The sequence below is a fragment of the Pseudorca crassidens genome, chromosome 6 (assembly GCF_039906515.1).
Source record: "Pseudorca crassidens isolate mPseCra1 chromosome 6, mPseCra1.hap1, whole genome shotgun sequence".
Lineage (NCBI taxonomy): Eukaryota > Metazoa > Chordata > Mammalia > Artiodactyla > Delphinidae > Pseudorca > Pseudorca crassidens.
Window position 1 is genome coordinate 134155896 of NC_090301.1, and position 20299 is coordinate 134176194.

The following is a 20299-nucleotide window of genomic DNA, read 5'->3' on the forward strand; positions in this document are numbered from 1 at the left end:
AAGGTCATTAGCTCCTGGCAGAGAATTAAAAAGAGAAAAGTATGGTTTGAAATATATACTGATAACAAAAACCATCACGTTGAGAATGCACACTCATACATGAGGCATGTAGTACTTACAGGAGTTTGGATCATCATGGCTCGTTGGTCTCTCATTGTTCTCACAATATCTAGTGGATAAACTGGCTGATTGCATTCAATGAGACACATGGCTGTTTCCATGGTAATAAGAACCCCAGTTCTTCCAATCCCAGCACTAAAAAAGACAAATATGGGGCAAGGTCTGATACAATTCTGTTACACTTCTTGTGCCTTTTGTACTGAATCATATTACAGTAGAAGAACAATTTTGATTTTAATGTTTTATATTAATAAAAGTAGCAAGCCAACTGGAAACTATTTTGGAAACCAAAAAAAAAAGAGTCACTTAATACAGATTAAATGGTCTGTAGCCACCCCTCCCCCACTGTTAGTTGCAAATATACAATTTTAAAAGTTACACTTCAGTTTGTAAAATCTGAACAAGGTATAGAAGCTTACTGGAGAAAACAGCTTTAAAATACAAAATAAGAGGATTACAATAATAAATCATTAACAAATGTACAGAAGACAACTATTTTACACACGCAAAAATCAATTTTTAAAACCAAATTTAATTTTCATTAAACTTCACCATTGACACAGTTAAGAACAACTCTGTGAAGTACTCTGTGAATGTGGATAAAGTAGCTCTTGGGAACTAAGGATATGAAATAGCCAAACGTGTCCACCATTCCTGCCATTTTGCCTCTCCAATATTTGGTCTACAGTCTGTTTTGATGATTTGAAAGTCTGCTCTTAAAAAGTGCTGGAAAGTTTAAGGATAAAGAGATACCTTAATACATCCTCTGAATAAACCACTTAGATAAGGAGAAAATAACTTCTGGCTCCTAATCTCTGCAAGGCTGTAGCATTGTATCTGGTCCCTTGAGGGCAGAAGGGTTCAGTGTGAAAGGAAGGAGGGTGTGAGCCGCCATTCACCGGGGCTCTTGGAAGTAGTCCCCCCTGAGAGGGTTGGGCAGCGCCACTCCAAGGAGGTGAGATGCTCACCAAACGTCCGAGGAGGGGCCAGAAGCAGGAAATCCAAACCTCAGGATGCAACCTAGCTCCTGCAATGCTGTATTTCATCAAATCTATGAAACCATTAACTTTAGGACATAACTATGAAGACGACAAACTGCCAAGAATCAGCACAGTATTATTCTTACTTCTTATGATAAAATTTCTGTCAGTCATCTGTTAAAACATACCCTTTGCCTTCTACCTTCAGAGCCTAGCTTCGAGATCTATCAGAGTGACAACCGTAACTGAAGGACGTATTCCCTTTTAAAAATGACACATCTAGTCAGTTACTCAAATCATAATAGACAGAAAATAAAATACCTGCAATGAACAACAATAGGTTCTTCCTTGCCGGCCCTCTTATTTCGTACATGGCAAACAAAATCCAGAAAGTCGCTTGAATCGTCAGGGACCCCATGGTCAGGCCAGGCTATATACTGGATCTGAGTGAGCTGACGACTCTCATTTTTCTATGTATAATGAAAAATTATGCACCTGAGTTAGAAATAATCCTTAAAATATAAACAAATATTCATGTCACTTTAATTTTAGGAGAAAAGCAATGGACTTCCCTGGTGGCGCAGTGGTTAAGAATCCGCCTGCCAATGCAGGGGACACGGGCTCGAGCCCTGGTCTGGGAAGATCCCACATGCCGCGGAGCAACTAAGCGTGTGCGCCACAACTACTGAGCCTGCGCTCTAGAGCCCGTGAGCCACAACTACTGAAGCCCGTGCGCCTAGAGCCCATGCTCCGCAGCAAGAGAAGCCACTGCAATGAGAAGCCCATGCACCGCAACGAAGTGTAGCCCCTCCTTGTTGCACCTAGAGAAAGCCCGCGCTCAGCAACGAAGACCCAACGCAGCCAAAAATAAATAAATTTTTAAAAAAACAAAAGAAAAGCAAAAGAAAGCACTCTCATTCCCCCCTGCCAAAAAAGTAATGTATAAACTCAATAAAACCCAAAAGTTCAAGGAAAAGGAAAGAAACCATTTTACAGAAACAGCTGTACACATTTAAGTATCAGTCCCTTGGATTATTACTCTTCTTACAACTCAATTTCTGTATTTGTAGAGTATTTTTAGGATGATAATCAAGTAAACAGGCAAAAACAGATTAAGATCCCAGAGAAATGTTTAAAAGAAAACTAAAGAATTGTTAGGTGAGCAAAAAGTAAGGTAAAAAAAAAATCTTTTTTTTAATGAACAAAGTTGGGCTAATACTTATTGATAAGTGCAAGTGAAATTATGGAAATCAGGAAAAATAAAATCTCAAAATAAATGTAGGTTAAACACTGGAGAGCATAAAAACACAAAATCAATCGGGACTTAATTCTTTTTGGGGAGCCAAAAGTTGGTATAATGAAGAAAGTAAGGCACTGAATTTATACATCTTGGCTCAAATGTCAACTTTGCCAGTAAGGATGCTAATTCAGAGCCTTACTTTCTCCAAATGAAAAATGAAATGACATCTACACCTCAGAGGGATAGTCTTATGTTAAAAGGATTCAGTGAGAGGACCTGCAAAGCACCCAGTCACAGCTGTTTGGAATCATATGCTCAATACTTGGTAGCTATAGTCATTCAACACTATGAAATCTGGTTACTATCATTTACATTAGATGGAGCTTCCAGAAAAGAACGTGAAAGTAAGGTAATCAAGAGAGAAGAATTCCCAAAGAGACCTCAGTTTAATTTGATAACTAATTTTTCAGATGAATTGAGGGTATCTAGCACAGATTACCTTTGACTATTATTGTTAACAAAAGAACTTAACGGTACCAGTAATCTACAAGAATGGGTAAGGTAAAATCATATTTTATTAAGTTTTGGGGCAGCATTTATCTGTCTATTCATCTATCTACCCATGTATGTATGTACTGATGGTAGCAAGTTAATTTTCCCAATTATAATTGGCTCCAACGTTAGAAACTAATTTGTGTCTTAGCATAGTTCTGAGGTACTCAGCGTTGCAAAGAAAAGCCACTAAAATATATACAACTGCCATGGATAATCTGCCGGTGGAGAACGACGGGATACACATGTCACCTGATGCAACCCTCTACAAGCTCATCTGTCATGTCTATTTAGGAAAGTGAAGAACCAGCTTATTGGCTTGCCTTGTCATACAACCACAAGCTATACAGTATCCACGCCCAAACCCCAAATTCATTCTCCTATCTCTAGCCCGTAAGATTTTGAAAACTTTACTTTCTTGTAACTTTAGCTTTATCCAGGGCCAGGTTCCTTCAGCACAACATGGCGCTCCTTCCCTTTCTGGTCAGTAAGGCCCTGTCTCACTGGACTCCTGTAATCACCCTCGGGGAAGGGTGCGGTGGCGGCAGCCTGCGTGTGGGACCAGGGGAGACGTGGTCTCGTCTCCAAAGGCTTGGCCGTTGATGCTGTGCTGTCTGCTCTTCTCTAGCATCACTTCTTTCTGCCTTCAGCCCCCAAAGCCCCTACCGCCCCTCTGCCCCAGGTGCCTGGTCCAGGCTCTGGCAGCCCAACAGGACAGGCACGTGCTGCCCTCCACACATCTCCCAGCTGGGTTACTGAGCCGGCGTTTCCTCGTCGGTTTCCACTCTGGCTTTGATCTGGAAGCCACGTGGACTGACCCAGGCAGCAGTAAGAAAAACTAACAATTTGAAAGCTATAATCTGTCTGAGGTCAGAAGGTCCTGCCTACCTACGATCTTTTCCTCCTTAATACTGAGAAGACTGTGAAACTGCTCTCTTCCACTCTTAAAAAAGGGGAATAGGGGGCTTCCCTGGTGGCGCAGTGGTTGAGAGTCCGCCTGCCGATGCAGGGGACACGGGTTCGTGCCCCGGTCCGGGAAGATCCCACATGCCGTGGAGCGGCTGGGCCCGTGAGCCATGGCCACTGAGCCTGCGCGTCCGGAGCCTGTGCTCCGCAACGGGAGAGGCCACAACAGTGAGAGGCCCGCGTACTGCAAAAAAAAAAAAAAAAAAAAAAAAAAAAAAAAAAAAGGGGGGGGATAATTTGATAGCTTTCAATTGTTCTTTCCATTTCTACAGATGGACTCCAGTACCTTACTGATAATACGTGGAGGAAACAATCTATAGCCAACACCCCTGGCATAATTTTTATGAATAGGAAGAGTACAATGTTAATAGTAATAAGTATTATTTACTAGACTATTTTTTCACTGATCATTCGTATTTACTTACAGAAATTGGAAATATTATAGTAGGAGAATACATTTCATAAGATTCCGAAGTATCCCAATGAAGCAAATAGTTCAGCAATTTTTTAATATTTCTTAGTAACTAGGACTCAGACTAAAAACATTTTCATCTGTCAAAGCCTCTACCTTAAACAAAACAGCTCTAACCAACAGACCCCCTGCCTTCGTACCTCCTGGTTAAACAGTGTCATCTTCCTGAAGACATATGCAGTGTTTCCTTCTTCTGAGTGGCAGGTGACTTGGTAGCACCCATAGGATGAACTTCCTGTGGGTTCCGGCCAATACTGGTGACACTTAACCTGGTATCAATAGATTTTAGAAATATACATAATTCAGGTTCTCCAATTTTTAAAATGTTTTAATTTTTAAGAACTTTCAAACTTACAGAAAAGTGACAAGGATAATTTAATGAACTCTCATATACCCTTCACCTAGATCTACCAACTAGTATCATTTTTTTCTTTGCCACTTTTTCTCTTTGTAATAATAGTCTGTTTGGATATATTTTGAGACTGCGAATATCCTGTTTACAACAAGCTTCCACCCATTGTTTTACCATTACACTAATTTAGATTTAAGTTAACAATGAGAAAGAATCTTCAACTAAAATGCCAAATGCAATCCATGTATTTTCATAATTAAGATTTTTTTAAAAAAAGGTTTCATGACATACAATTCACATACCATTCAATTTACCCATTTAACATACACTATTCAATTGTTTTTAGTATACTCACAGAGCTGTGTAACCATTACCACAATCACTTTTAGAACATTTTCGTCACCCCCAAAGGAAGATCCACAGCCCTTAGTAATCCCTGTGTGTCCCTCTGGCCCCCTCTCCTCCCTCTAGGCCAGGCCTGGGTGACCACTAATCTACTTTCTGTCCCCTATGGCCTACTTTGGACATCACATATAATAGAAGCATAAGATACGCGGTCTTTGGTGACTGCTTTGTTCACTTTGCACAGTGTTTTCTAGGTTCATCCATGTTGCAGCATGTATTATTTTTTCATAACTTTTTATTGCCAAATAATATTCAACTGTATGAATATACCACATTTTATCTGGTACATCTGGGTTTTCTCCCACTTTGGGGCTATTAAAAATAATGCAGCTGTGAACATTTGTGCACCAGTTTTTGTGTGGACGTGGACTTAATTCTCTCGGGTATTCCTAGGAGTGACACTGCTGAGTTACAGTCCCTCTACGTTTAGCCTCTTAAAGAGCTGACAGGCTGTCTTCCAAGGCAGCTGCACCATTTCACAAACCCACCAGCGGTACAGGAGGTTCCACTGCCGCCACATCATCACCAACACAGGTGATTTTCTGTCATCTTTACTTTGGCCACCCTACTAGATATGACGTAGTAACGCATGGTGGCTTTGATTCGCATTTCCCTGATGACTAATGATGCTGGGCATCTTCTCGTGACCTTGTTGGCCATCTGAATATCTTCTTTGCAGAATCATCTATTCAGATCCTTTGGCCATTTTTAAATGGGGTATTTGTTATTTTATGGTTAAGTTGTATGAATTCTTTATATATTCTAGATACAAATCCCTTATCAAGTATATATTAGTCCATTTAAATAATAATGGCTAACACTTATATCACATTTATTATAACACACTTATTATGTGTCAGTCACGGTTACGCGCTTATCCATGATGATTTTAATCACGACCCCGTAAGAAAGGACGTTTAGAGGTGACAGAAGAGACCACACGACGTGGCTCTCTTGACTGTGCACGCGATGCAGCCTAGAAAAGCTTTGGGCAGCGTGACTTACTCTGCCATGCTCGGCCTGTGTGGTCAGCATCACAACCGTGGAGCAGCCTTGTTCCCATGCCATCTGCCAGAAGTCTGTACAGGTGTGTGGCAACGGCCCTTGGCAAGCGATGTACTGATTTATTATTCTAGAGGAAGGAATTTCCATCTAAAAGGACACAAAAACAAAATCGTTTGCATTATTACTTTTTACTAGGATCAAACACACGAAAATCATCTACTGAATGATAACTGAATACAACTAATCTCAATAAATTGCAAAGTGAGTAAAACAAATCTTTACCAACAATTTATTTTATTTGCAGCAGAAATTTCTTGGCAATGTGCAGTAGTTATACGTATTTATCTTTCAATCAGTGGAAACAGGAATTTAAATATTTTCCAAAGCGCTCTTATGGTTTTTTTAAGCGCAGCTTTACAGAGAATCCTGTTTCAGAGGCAGAGAATTGATATAGAAATAAAAAATGTTTGCCTGTACATAGAAAACAAACTTATGGTTACCAAAGGGAAAAGGCAGGGGACAAATTAGGAGTTTGGGATCAACATATACACACTATATAAAATACATAAAAAACCAAGGACCTACTGTATAGCACAGAGAACTATATTCGATATCTTGTAATAAATTATAATGGAAAAGAAAAAAAACTGTCTCTAACCAGCTTATTAGTAAATTTTGTGAGAAGCAAAAATTCTGCCATTGGCTTTAGTTGAGATTTTTCATATTATATATGTGCATATATGTATAATGTGACGTATAAATATTATGTAATATGCACATAATTATATATATAATATATGTAACATGAAAAGATTGGAAAAATATTTTAAGTTCATTATTATTTTCAGAAAGTAAGACTGTAAGTATTTGGGGAAGATGAACCATCATCTTATTATATTTTTAAGACTGAATTAAAAAAAAGAAAAGGTGACATGTACATGGCAACTGGAAGGATACCAAAGGGTGAGGAAAGATGTCTCCTTCCCATCCCAGCCTCCAGTTTACACTCAGGAGGGCAATCCTTTTTCCTAGCTCCTATCATGCCCTTTTGAAGATATACTACACACGACACACAAATGTACACGTAAAACTACTTTCCTTTTTTGCTGTAAAATATAAATGGTAGCATATAATGTTGTTCTGCATCTTGTTTCCCTTTTTTCTACTTTACCTTTAAAATCATGTCAGATTAGTACATAAAATTTCATACTGTGTAATGGCTCTACTGTATAAACGTACCGTAAATTCATATAACATTTAAGTTGTGGCCAATTTATCTGCTATCATAACCAAGGCTACACTGAATAATTTGTAGACCTAACATTTTTGCACACAGGAAGAAATACATTTGTATAGGCAACAGGAAGAAATGAGAACGCTGGATCAAAGTGCATGTGCGTTTAAAAATATTTTTAAATTAATTAATTAATTTTATTTTTGGCTGCATTGGGTCTTTGTTGCTGCACACGGGCTTTCTTTAGTCACGGCAAGCGGGAGCTACTCTTTGTTGCAGTGCGCGGGCTTCTCATTGCAGTGGCTTCTCTTGTTGCGGAGCACGGGCTCTAGAGCACAGGCTCAGTAGTTGTGGCGCACGGGCTTAGTTGTTCCGCAGCATGTGGGATCTTCCCAGACCAGGGCTCGAACCCCTGTTCCCTGCCTTGGCAGGCAGATTCTTAACCACTGCACCACCAGGGAAGCTCTGCATTTAAAATTTTAACAGACGGCTCCAAATGGCTCTCCAAAGAGGTCGTCCCTATTTATACTTCCACCAAGAATGTATGAGGAAAGCTTGTTCCTCAGTAAACTCCTTAATAATCCACAATCCTTTCTCCACATTCTGAAACTCGCAATGTTCTGAAGCGTAAGTTTGTCTCTCTCTCTTTTTTTTTGGTATACCTAACCTAACCTTGACTCTTTTCGTAACAGTATCCAACCTGAACCTGTTTATAGTCTATCAGTCCTATTTCGTGGGAATATCCATAGTTTGTTTGCTGTTGAATATCAACATATTGATTATAGGGTAACGTCCCATAGCCTGCTGGGGACATTACTTATTACAGTATATGCACCGAATAACCTTTCAAAAATCCTCCGAATTCTGAATCCCAAAGCATATTTGACCCCAAGGTTTCAGGTAAAGGCTGTAGACGTGTACAGGATATTATCAAACTTTTTGATATTTCAATCTAATAGGTGAAAAATGGTAGTAATTCCTTGCAGTTTTGACAAGTACTTTTCTTTCTGTAAATTAAGTTGAGCATATTATTCATTTAAGTGTTTGTTTCTGTTATTTTTCTTTGTTTCTGTTATTTTTCTAAGTGTTATAACAGTATAATAGTTTTGCTTAAAAAAAAAGTCCTTATCAGAGGTACATACTAAAAGAGCTGATTGTCATTATCATGGATTCTGGAATAAATCTCAAAGTTTACAGTGGTCCCTCTTATTCCAAATGACAAAGGCATAATTTAAAAAAAAACTTACATTTATATAATTTGCATTGATATAGTCTTCTTTACCCTTTAAAATGACCCGTGTAGCATCATCTGAAAAAATTTAAAAGAAAGAATGTTTTAATAAAGTTATGTTAAGAAGATTAAACATAACATACAGAGAGGGTAGATACTCACAAGGCGAAATATCTCTGTATCTATTTTTGGAAATGTTCTGAGGTAATTTGGCACAAGACATTGTCATTCCAGGTTTTTTCCGATATAGTTGCTAAAAAAAAAAAAAAAAAAAAAAAGAACGTGTCCAGAAAGCCATCAAGAGTTTGTTTTGTTTTTGTTTTCCAGACTTCTATGCTATCAAGAAACAGGTATTTTTCCTTGGAATACCACATCTATACAATGATGTACCTTAGGTTTAGTAAGGTATTGAACCAGATTTGCAAAGCTGAATTTTGCAAAATCTCTGACATGAACTATATATATTTTGAAAAATAGTAAAACAAGTAAAAACAATTTTCCTTACAGCGAAAGTACCTGAAGTTTTAAATAGCACATCTGTAGGAAACACCTAGCTTTCATTTACTTTAGAGATATTTAAAAGAAAAACTGACGTGCCCTAAATATTTTATAGTCACCTACCCTCAACATACACTTCAGAGCAACAAATATTAATGATAGCTAACTACCCTGACAAAAATTAGAGAAGGATTAAATATGAGGTAGGTACATATTTTTACGTACAAGGTACAAAAATTATTTTCCTTTAACTCAGTATTTTTACATCTATAATAGTCTATCTGCAACCTTTCATTAAAACAGCTATTTAATTACAGAGAAAATGTAGCTTGATGACATACCTATAAAATCTCCTTATCCCTCCGTTTTAAACAGATATCTATTAATGAAACCATAGCTAGTATTTTGGAAGCAACTTCTTAAAACTTTGCATTTTAGAATTCTTTTTATATCAAGTATTTTTCAGAATAATATTTTAGTTTATAAATTTTAACTGACAGTAGATTAGGCAGTTAAGAAGCCGTGAAAATACAGGCAAACACCTTTCCCACACAACGTTACTTACATCAAACTGTGTCAGCACTGTCCCAGTGATGAGCCCCGCAGCCAGCTGGACCATCGACTCTCGCAGGGAATGGCCATCCTGATGGATGCTATCTAGCGGGGCTTTCTCAGGAATGTACTGGAAGTCCGGCTCATTCTCTAGCTTTTCTTCCACTACATCATACACAGCTACAAAACCAAAACCCAAATCAAAAAAGCCTCATGGAAACCTTAATGAGTTGGCAAAAGGAATTTACCAGATATTATTTAATTCTGTGTCAGGAAAAATATTCATTTATTCCTAACTCATCAGATCTGAGTCTGGGGCCACTGTGTATGGGTTGAGAGTGGCTGTGGAGTAGAAGAAGTACCTCTGGGGAAAAGAAGGTTCTTGGCCATATTACTGAAAACGTCTGTAACTTGAAGAGACAGTAGGAAAAAGAGGAAGGCCAAGAAGCAGCTCTGACCGGATCTTTAATTTGTGGACCTGGGACAAGAGCAGCAATAGAGGCCTATACACACCATAGGTCTAGACGTGAAAAGCTACACATAAGCGGAACAGAATACTAAACAAAATACTTTCTATTCTCATTCCTTGATGTATCTACCAAACAACTTAAGAGGTCAGATTTCAAAGGAGAATTCTAGGCCAGAATGCATGGTTGTGGCAGTGAGGGGAGCCACCCCTAGACTGTGACCCTTAGGCCGCCCTCAGCTCCACTCTTCAACGTGGGGGCCTATAAGCACACCCTGAACCTCACAGCCCACACGGAAGCCCATTCTACACCCCTTTGGAAATTGCTTCCTCTGCGCTACCCTGTTGGCCTATATCATGTGATCAACCCTTGGGAGAACGGATCTGGGAAAAATGGCCACAGAGGCCCAGGAATGGGCTCAGAGTTATTTGGTCAGAGAACTGAGGGTTGAAAAAGGTGGTCTAAAAGGACGGGGAGGTCACAGACGCTGTGACCTTGGTCCCACAAAATCCTGACCCCCATGGGAAAAGGCAAAGCTGAAGCAGAAAAGAGCCCCTTAAGGATGGAGTCAAGCTTCTGGCCTTGTTTAAGAAGTATTGTTCCTGCTCAAATACATATGTACTTTTGAGAAGAAGAGATTTCTGAAATGAAGAATGTAAAGACAAAAAGATGGAAATGCAATTTGTCTAAGAAGAAATAAGATTTAAAGGGGAAAACACCAGGAAAAACAAGCTACGTTTTGGCAAACATAATTTAAAATTTTGATTATACAGTATTTTTTAAAAAATAGACATGACAAACCCACACTGAAAATGAATCCTGGTCTAGATTTTGTTTGATAATAAAGCAGTATTAGAAAGATCGTTGCCAAAAAATGTAGGCCCTAGGCGGGTTCCTCCCCTAATTTCAAGTATAAATGGAGTGACTTGGAGTTGCAAAAAGGCCATGCCTCTTCCATTATACAGACTTTCCTTCGCACTCTGCTTCTGTGCTAGTCATGAATTTGTGAGCAGATAACTGAAGTGTCTTGGTGCCTAAATGTCCTCAACTATAAAATGGGGATGATTTGTCACTGGATGGCTGTAAAGGTTAGATGAGAATATATAAAAGAGCTCAGGTCTATGGAAAGCATTTAAAAACTATTAGCTAATATTATTATTAAGTTCTTTAGGATCTGTTATCAAGAGAAAACAGAAAAAAACAAATTGAGAGATGATTCTTAGTATGACGTTTAAGTTGTTTTATGTGACGGAAAATGCCTAAAAATGAATCACCTAAATAACAGATCTAAATAAATGAGTTCCTTTAAAAGTCAAAATAGAATGTTCTGTTGAAGTCCTCTGAATTTTCCTAGGAAGCCAATTCTAAACCATGAACGCAGAAAAACACAAAGTACAGGCAAAACTCGTTTTATTGTGTTTCTCAGATATCTAACTATGGTATTTTTTTTTTTTAAAACAGATTGAAGGTTTATGGCAACCTGTGTTGAGCAAGTCTACCGGTGCTATTTTTCCAACAGCATTTGCTTACTTCGTGTCTCTGTGTCATACTTTTGTAATTCCCGCGATCTCAAACTTTTTCATTATTATTGTGTCTGTTATAGTGCTCTATGATCAATGATCTTTGACTTACTATTGCAAAAAAGATTATGACTCCCTGAAGGCTCCGATGATGGTTAACAATTCTTAGCAATAAAGTATTTTTAAATTAAGGTATGGATATTGGTTTTTTTAGACAATGTGATTTATTGCACACTTAACAGACTACAGTATAGTGTAAACGTAACTTTTATATGAACTGGGAAACCAAAAAAGTCATGTGACTCGCTTTACTGCGGTGTTTTCTTTATTGCAGTATTTTCTTTATTGCGGTAGGCTGGAACCGAACCTGCAATATCTCCAAGGTCTGCCTGCAGAGAAGGTAAAATGAAAATGTCTGTTTGTACCCAAGAGGCAAAATGGGTACATGGGGAGAATTCTAAGATTAGATTAGAATTAGATCTAATTAGATTAGATTAGATTAGAATGTGATTAGAGTTCTAATCACATTCTACTTCTCTGTGGTATGTAACTGGTGATGTGGCCCTAACCAATAGTCACTCTTGTGGCTAAAACTGTGATTAACATAACTGTTGGGAACAAAACTAGAAGAGCGTGTCTCCTGCCAGGAGGAGGTATGGCATTTACGAATGCTTCTCAGAGGGGACTGGTGAGCGCTGTGGGACCCACAGCAGTGCCATTATGATGAGCACAGGCTGAGGGCCTGGGACCGTGAGCCTGGAGGGAAGGCACAGTTTCTGTGAAAACCCTTCTCGGGACACTGCTGAGGCTGAGCTTACTCCGTACCACACTTATTCTGCACGAAGTGAGAGAATTAGGAACACTGTCCAAAAGGGCAATGGATGGCTTCAGGAGCCCCTGAGCACTCCATGTGGCAGCATATTCGCGAGACTGTCGTAGAAACCGAACTCCAGCTTGTTGCAGGGCTTTCTGCACGTGGAACAGCAAGTATACCTGAGGAAGGACCCAGGACTCCTCAAGCACCTGGGGGCAAGGGAGGCAACCTCAGCCACGGCGGTCAGGACAGAACTTGCCGAGGCTGACATCTGAGCAGAGACCCGAGCGAAGTGAGGGTGTACGTTCCACGCACATCGGGAGGAGTGCCTCGGGCAGAAGGGCCATCGGGAAGGCCAGCACAGATGACTGGAGAGGGAGCAAGGCCGGGGGTGGGCAAGGGGGCCAAGAATCTGCATTTTACTCCACATGTGAACGGAAGCCGCTGTGCCTTGAGCAAGAGACTGACATGACGTGACCTGTGTTTTAAGAAGCCCGCTCCGGCCGCTGTGTCTAGGCATAAACATGAAGGAATTATAAGAACATCCAGTGCGGCCCAGAGCACTCACCATTGGGTCGAACTAGAAGGACGAGCTCCCCAGGATGCGTCTCGCAGCTCGCTCTGATGAGCAGGACCACCTGGTCGTGGGTGTGCCCCGCAACGTCCCGACCGTTGATCAGCACCACTTGGTCCCCTTCGTTCAGTCGGGGGACACACAGGTCGGCCTGTAATGGGATGAGAATGAGGTCTCCGATTTGCACCCGGCTTTCTGGAAGTAAGGCACAGGAACTTACGTTTATAGACGCTGCAGCAGAACTAAAACCACATGTAGAAGTCTTCTTCGCTCATCCATTAAGAAAGCAGAAGTAGGAATCTCACTTTCCCACAGACACTCCTTTTTTCCTTCTTCATTAATACCTTTTCCCCTAATGCCCTATTATACACCTAGATATACAGAGAAGACTAACATTCTCAAGGTGCACAGATCAAGGCAGCCCTCACTTTGCACTGTCCAGATACATACAAATTTCAGTCACCACAGCTGAGTTAAATAACACCAGTCTCCTAACATGGTTCAAACTTCAGTAACTGTGATAAATTCATTATGAATAACTGCATAAAGTACAAAATTCGCCGCTGGCCCATGTCAGTCCAAAAATCACTATGTAAATCATAAATATGCACCATGACCAGTGAGCAGTCACATCCCTTCTTTCAAAGGCTACTGGTGACTTGGCGTTGGGCACTGGTTATTCAGTTCACGTAGAGACAGCAAAGCGGGTACTTGTCTCTGTCTCCCAGTGATAAACCCACGTAAAAATGGATAATTTAAAGAGCGAGCTAGCCAAAAAGTTAAAAGTATAGCAAAGAAACAAAAAGGGACGGTGCTGGAAGTGAAATTCAAATTGAACATAAACTGGGTTATAGAAGAAATAGTTGACTATGGAAATATTGACACTTCTGCTGTTTGAGAGACCCCAGATACGGAGGGGAAGGAATTTAGAGAAGGTGAATTTATCAACATAAATGATGAAAGTGGCTGCAACAAGAAGGATGAAGATGTCTGAGGAAGTGATGCTGGCGAAAAACTTCTCAATACGGGCACTCCTGGGAGATATTTCACATCACTGAAAGTGCAAAGGACAAGTGGAAGTGGATTCAGACTTAGAAAGGATTATGACCACTTGCCAAGGTTAAGAAAAAATGCTCACTCTGTAATTTAACCTATATGACAAGGAGACAAGCACTGTCCACAAATTACCTGTGGTAAGTTTTCACAATGAAATAAAACACTTTAATTCTCAATGTTTCTAATGTTTGGAATTACAGGATACTAAATCACCATGAGTTTTACTATTTTTTCATTTCCCTATATACGTACAAGAGAAAGCATCAGAAATTTTAAAGTTTCGATGAAAAATTTAAAGGCCATGGAAACAACCATAATTTTCCCCACTGACTGTCAAGAGCACTTTGTATGGTTTCAGACTGCACGGTTATCTTTACAGCCCTGCACAACTGTGCACGTGAGGGCTGCCTGTATTTTATTGAGAAAACAAACAAGTAAATAAGGTAAAAGAGATCAACAGAAATATGGACAGCCTGCTCCAGGGACACAGGAATGAGAACTCATGGGAGTCAAGTTTGCAGGATGATAGCTCAGACCGCGAAGGAAATGATAGGGCTGGACCTTTCAGAAAGGGCCGTGGCAAAGGCTTGAAAGATGGAAGCACAACTAAACTCACTGTAAAACAAAGTTAACAAAGTCCAATAAGGTACTGTCACTAGTGGAAAGAGCACTGGTCTAGGAGCCAAGTTCTTCCTTTCCGCTTACGACACGTGTGATCTTAAACACCTGAAACTCTGAGAAAGGAACATGTATCTGTCCTAACTATTCATCGTTGTGAAATTTTTAAAATGAGATATTTCAATGCAAAGCATTAAAATCTGGAAAATTCAAATTTAAGGTTTGGACCATTCTCTCTAGTTGCTTCTTTCTCTACTTCTTGTAGTGGTTAAAAAAAAAAAAATCTTTGAATGTTATAGCACAGTGGTTACCCATTATAACTGAAGTAACACTCTCATACTTAATCTGCCTTTTATCAGGGCAGATTTTTATTTGTATTTCATTCGGATCTGGCAAGTCTAGATAAAATGAATTTTGCTGGGGCAAGAGCTATTGGCTCAAATATGATCAGGTAGGAAGAAAAACATGATTTTGGAAATTACCCATTTTAGAAGGTTTCCAATATAAAAAATGACACTAAAATATTTGAAACACTGTCCTTTCCCCTCAATCACCTAAAATGAGGTTTCTAACTGGAAAACTGTAATAATCTTTAAATTAATAAAATAATATAAAAATGACACATTTCTATTTATTTAATTTGTTCTAAATTCAGTCACTATTTATGAAACATAGTTCTATGTAGCAGAAAGGAAAAATTACCAATATAGTAATCTGTATAGCATAAAAAGAAAATTTATAGTCATAAAATTTTGTTTGGAAATGAACCTCTCTATAGAATGTTCAAGAACACCCTTGACTTAATTGAAAACTATCCATATTCACTGTTCAGAAAAATCAATATTTCTTTTATGACTATTACAATTGGCATACAAGTAAAAAAAGGTTTATTGGTTTTTTCTAATTATAAGAGCAATACATGTTCATTGTCATGATTTCAGACAATTTAAAAAAAGGACACGGACTTCCCTGGTGGCACAGTGGTTAAGAATCCGCCTGCCAATGCAGGGGACACAGGTTCGAGCCCTGGGCCAGGAAGATCCCACATGCCGCAGAGCAACAGCTCGTGCACCACAACTACTGAGCCCGTATGCTGCAACTACTGAAACCCGCGCACCTAGAGCCTGTGCTCCGCAACAAGAGAAGCCACTGCAATGAGAAGCCCGCGCACTGCAACGAAGAGTAGCCCCCGCTCGCCACACCTAGAGAAAGCCCAGGCACAGCAACAAAGACCCAATGCAGCAAAAAAAAAAAAAAAAAAAGGGGGAAGATGGAAGCAAGTAATAACAGTAATTCCACTACCCAGATTAAATACTGCTAACATTTTTTATCATGTTTCCAGATTTTTAAAATATATTTACATAACTCATATTTTTAAAAATGGATAAAACAAACATATGAAAGTATAATATGCATTTTTAAATTGAGTATAGTTAATTTAGTTTCAGGTATACAGGAAAGTGATTCAGTTACAAATATATACATATATTTTCAGATTTTTTCCATTACAGATTATTATAAGATATTGAATATAGTTCCCTGTGCTATACAGTAGGTCTTTGTTCTTTATCATAGTGTGTGTCTGTTAATCCCACACTCCTAACTTATCCCTCCCTGCCCCTTTCCCCTTTGGTAGCCATAAGTTTGTTTTCTTTCTTTCTTTTTTATGGCTGCACCGCGTGGCTTACGGGATCTTAGTTCCCTGTCCAGGGATAGAACCCGTGCCCTTGGCAGTGGAAGCGTGGAGTCCTAACCACTGGATTGCCAGGGAATTCCCATAAGTTTGTTTTCTATGTCTGGGAGTCTGTTTCTGTTTTGTAAATGAATTCATTTGCATTTTTTTTAGGTTCCACATAGAAGTCGTATCATATGGTATTTGTCTTTCTCTGTCTGACTTACTTCACTTAGTATGATAATCTCTAGGTCCATCCATGTTGCTGCAAACGGCATTATTTCATTCTTTTTTATGGCTGAGTAGTATTCCATTGTCAAATATGCACTTTTCATAATACTATCTTGTGAAAATATTTCCATACTTATATATGCTACATCATCTATCATTTTAAGAGCTGCAAAGCAATGCATAACTTATTTAATCAATTCTAATGATGTACATTTTGATTTTCCCTCCAATTTTTAAGTTTCACAAACAATACTACAATGAACGTCCTTGTGTATCCTTTGTTCCAACTGTTTCATTAGAGGTAATTCCTAAAAGTGGAATCGTCAGGTAAAAGACATATTTAATTAAAAATAAGTTTTACTTAAAATTTTTGTTTTTGGGAAAGCGATACACCACACAGTTTACAGAGCTGACTAGGTCTATAAGATTATTATGATAAGAAACCATTTCTTATGTTCTCCCCTATCTTCCCCTCTTTTGAGGCATCTTCTTTCAACATTTTAGCGACATCTTTTGTATTTACCTCGGTACCTCTAAATAACGTTCCAATTTTATTTTTTATTTCAGACGTTATCTAACTTTTTCTACTTGCTAGAGAACTCAGCAATCGTTCATCTCCTCATCTGCACTCCCAAACACACACACACTTCCCAATACACACTGAACAAATAATTTTGGACTATTTCCCCCATCTTTCACATGTGCAGTAGGTTCAGTAGGCATTTTATACATCATATCCCTGTCTTGTCACCTCTGATCACAAGGGATTTGTTTAGAAGAGGACATCTGGTCCAAGCTGGATCTATGAAGGGTTTGCTTCCTAGGAGTCTGTAAGTTGGATTGGGGGAGCTAATGAGTCTGTTGCTGAGCTGGTAGCGCACAAATCCCGAAGTTGCTAGTGGTCACATCACCCCACGTGGACTGAGGGGCAGAATGGTGGTAGCTACACAATTTCTATTTAGTACAGATTTTGGAGTCACAACCATCTCTGCAGGTAGAGTGTGTCTGCGGTGCTAATATTACAGGACTTGGCTTGAAGCTGCTACTAAGTACACTTCTCATTTAGAATGTATTTTATTTGGAGTAGCTTGAGAAATGAAGCTAATTCAGTGCACAAACTGGTTTGCACTGAGAGAGAAGAATGGAACATTCACATAAAAAGAAACAGAGATGAAAAATAGAGTCCTGATGATTTTTCAAGTTCTTTCTAGAAGTCTGAGTGCATTCCTGTCCTTGGGTTTTGTGACACACCTCTACAGCTATACGATAAATTCTGTATTTATGGTTAAGCCAGGGGTATTCCGTGAGTTCCTTGTTATTTGCAACCAACAAAGTCCTTAAAAAACAGAACTAAAACCATGTAACATGATATCCTTGATCAATCTTGACTGCGATCTTCAAATCAACTGTGAGGTTGCTGCAAAGCACCAGACCCCATAACTAGCCTCTTCCCTCAGGCTGCAGGTTCCTGCCTCTCCCGGGACACAGAGATGGTTGAATGACAATGGGTGCTGGCTCCAAGCCCTTAGAGACCATTTAGGTAAGAGAAATGCAGTTAAACAGAGGAGACAACAACAGAAATGGGGATCTGAAAGCAATATTTGCTATACACAGGATCAATAAAGATGATGTACCCACAATTTATCAAGAATTGTCCTTATGAGCAGAAAGTTCATGGGTGCTGAACCTGAAGGATGGGGCACAGGGGGTTCATCCTCATGGGTTCATGCAGTCTTTTCTCTACTTTTGCTTAGAATGTTCATAATAAAGAACTTAAAATGCATATTTTAAACAGAGAGTAGACAAATAGAACGTAGGTTAAACAATTCTAAATGAAAACAGAAGCCAACAAAAAAAGCAAACAAACAAAAACTATACCTCTGTCTACATTTTGCTGTTTAAAGGGGTTATTTTCATAGAATCTAGCTTCTTTGTAAAAACAAGGATTTTAAAAACTGTTATAGGTAGGGAATAAATAAAAATTAACTCCCCAGCAATTAGAGAGATTCAGCCAACATCATGTGCTACTTGACAAATTAAATGATTCATTTTACTCCTTTATTTATACTAATAAAAATACGCATGTATTCTCGAAGCTAGGATTCACTGGGAAGGCTGCTGTGACTCACAGGTGTTCCTGGCGCAACTCGGGACACGATCACAGGCATCTTCTGGTCACATCCTCCCTTCAAAACAGTGCAAATCGAGTCTCAGTCAGTACTGCCAACACAGAAACACCTTAATTTAAAAATTGAGTACAATATAAATTCTAAGTTACCTTTACATTGAATCCAAACCTTCCATTTTCATCAGGTTTCATTCTGATTAGGACAAGATTATCATGTGGAATACCACCATTAGGCTTTAAAAGACAAAAATAAGTAACTTGTCACGCTCTTCATTTATAGCCTATCCTTCAGATATACACGAAGCATGCCTCCTGTATACTGATGTTATCTAAAGTATATAAAGAACCATAGTTTACGTCTCTCTCGTGCCTTACCTGCATCTAGACAGTAAGTGCCAAGAGCAACAGGGGCTTTATTAATTACCTGACTAATTAATTTCAGTGTCTCTAGAACCTGCCGCAAAGCTCTGCACCGAGAAAATACTCATAAGTATTACATGAATTCATGTTACTCCCCCTGCTTTTTTTTTTTTTTTTTTCGGTACGCGGGCCTCTCACTGTTGTGGCCTCTCCCGCTGCGAAGCACAGGCTCCGGACACGCAGGCCCAGCGGCCATGGCTCACGGGCCCAGCCGCTCCGCAGCATGTGGGGTATTCCCAGACCGGGGCACGAACCCGTGTCCCCTGCATCGGCAGGCGGACTCTCAACCACTGCGCCACCAGGATAGCCCTCACCCTGCTTTTTAAAAACAGCTTTACTGAGATACAATTCACATACTATACTTCACCCATTCAAAGTGTATAATTCAGTCATTTCTACCATAGTCACAGAGTTGTACGAACATCACGACTATTTTTTTTTTTTTGGAGGCAGCATTTGATTTGGTGGAAACTAAGGTGAATTCAGAGATTGCAATTCTCTGGTTTGAAGTAGCAGATGAAATCACAGAGGAAAAAGTTGACAGGCATGTCAATGACCTGTTAAAATGCTACTCTTTGATTTTACAACCTTTTCTTCATCCCCCAAAGAAACCCTGTGTCCATGAGCGGTCACCCCCATCCCCAAGTCCTATTCAACCCTTCATCTACTTCCTCCCTATATACTTGACTATCCTGGGCATTTCACATATATGAAATTATACAACATACGTCATTTGTTACAGGCCTCTTTCACTTAACGTGTCGTGTGCCTGCTCTTTGGGGGTAAGTAGCTGGCTAATTCTTGTTTAGCCTTTGAGACACAGGTCGAAGATGTGACCATTTCTAGGAAGTCTTCCCTCAGCGCCACAGCTGAATTAGTTATTTTTATACACTTATGAATTCCCATAGTCACTTCTAATTAAAGAGCTTGTTCAGTTCTCAGTCCCCACCTTCCTCGACTCACCAGTAGCACCTGACACAGCTGGTTACTCTCTCTGTGGCTGCCTTCTCATCAGCCAGTTGACTAGTTTTTTTCCTACCTTTTGGTCTGCATCTTTTCAGTTTCCTTTGCTGGTTCCTTTCAACTCCCTCATGTTTACAGTTTGGAGGACTAAGGCTCCATTTCTAGAACCTCTTATTCTGTTATCTGTACACACTGCACTTCCTGTCTCATGGTTTTAAATACTGTCTAC

The 20299-nt window shown here is 39.4% G+C and overlaps 1 protein-coding gene across 1 annotated transcript in view; it reads right to left on the reverse strand.

Annotated features, from left to right (window-relative positions):
* The window catches only part of PTPN4 (protein tyrosine phosphatase non-receptor type 4), a 186426-nt gene that overhangs the window by 13802 nt on the left and 152325 nt on the right, over nucleotides 1-20299 (reverse strand). Inside the window, exons 17-26 of the mRNA XM_067742354.1 lie at nucleotides 18838-18921; nucleotides 18689-18745; nucleotides 12977-13133; nucleotides 9621-9787; nucleotides 8720-8810; nucleotides 8574-8635; nucleotides 6093-6239; nucleotides 4471-4599; nucleotides 1422-1570; nucleotides 120-255 (exon numbers count right to left, since the gene is read on the reverse strand). Of these exons, the coding sequence (XP_067598455.1) occupies nucleotides 120-255; nucleotides 1422-1570; nucleotides 4471-4599; nucleotides 6093-6239; nucleotides 8574-8635; nucleotides 8720-8810; nucleotides 9621-9787; nucleotides 12977-13133; nucleotides 18689-18745; nucleotides 18838-18921 (1179 nt within the window). The remainder of the gene's footprint in view (nucleotides 1-119; nucleotides 256-1421; nucleotides 1571-4470; nucleotides 4600-6092; nucleotides 6240-8573; nucleotides 8636-8719; nucleotides 8811-9620; nucleotides 9788-12976; nucleotides 13134-18688; nucleotides 18746-18837; nucleotides 18922-20299) is intronic.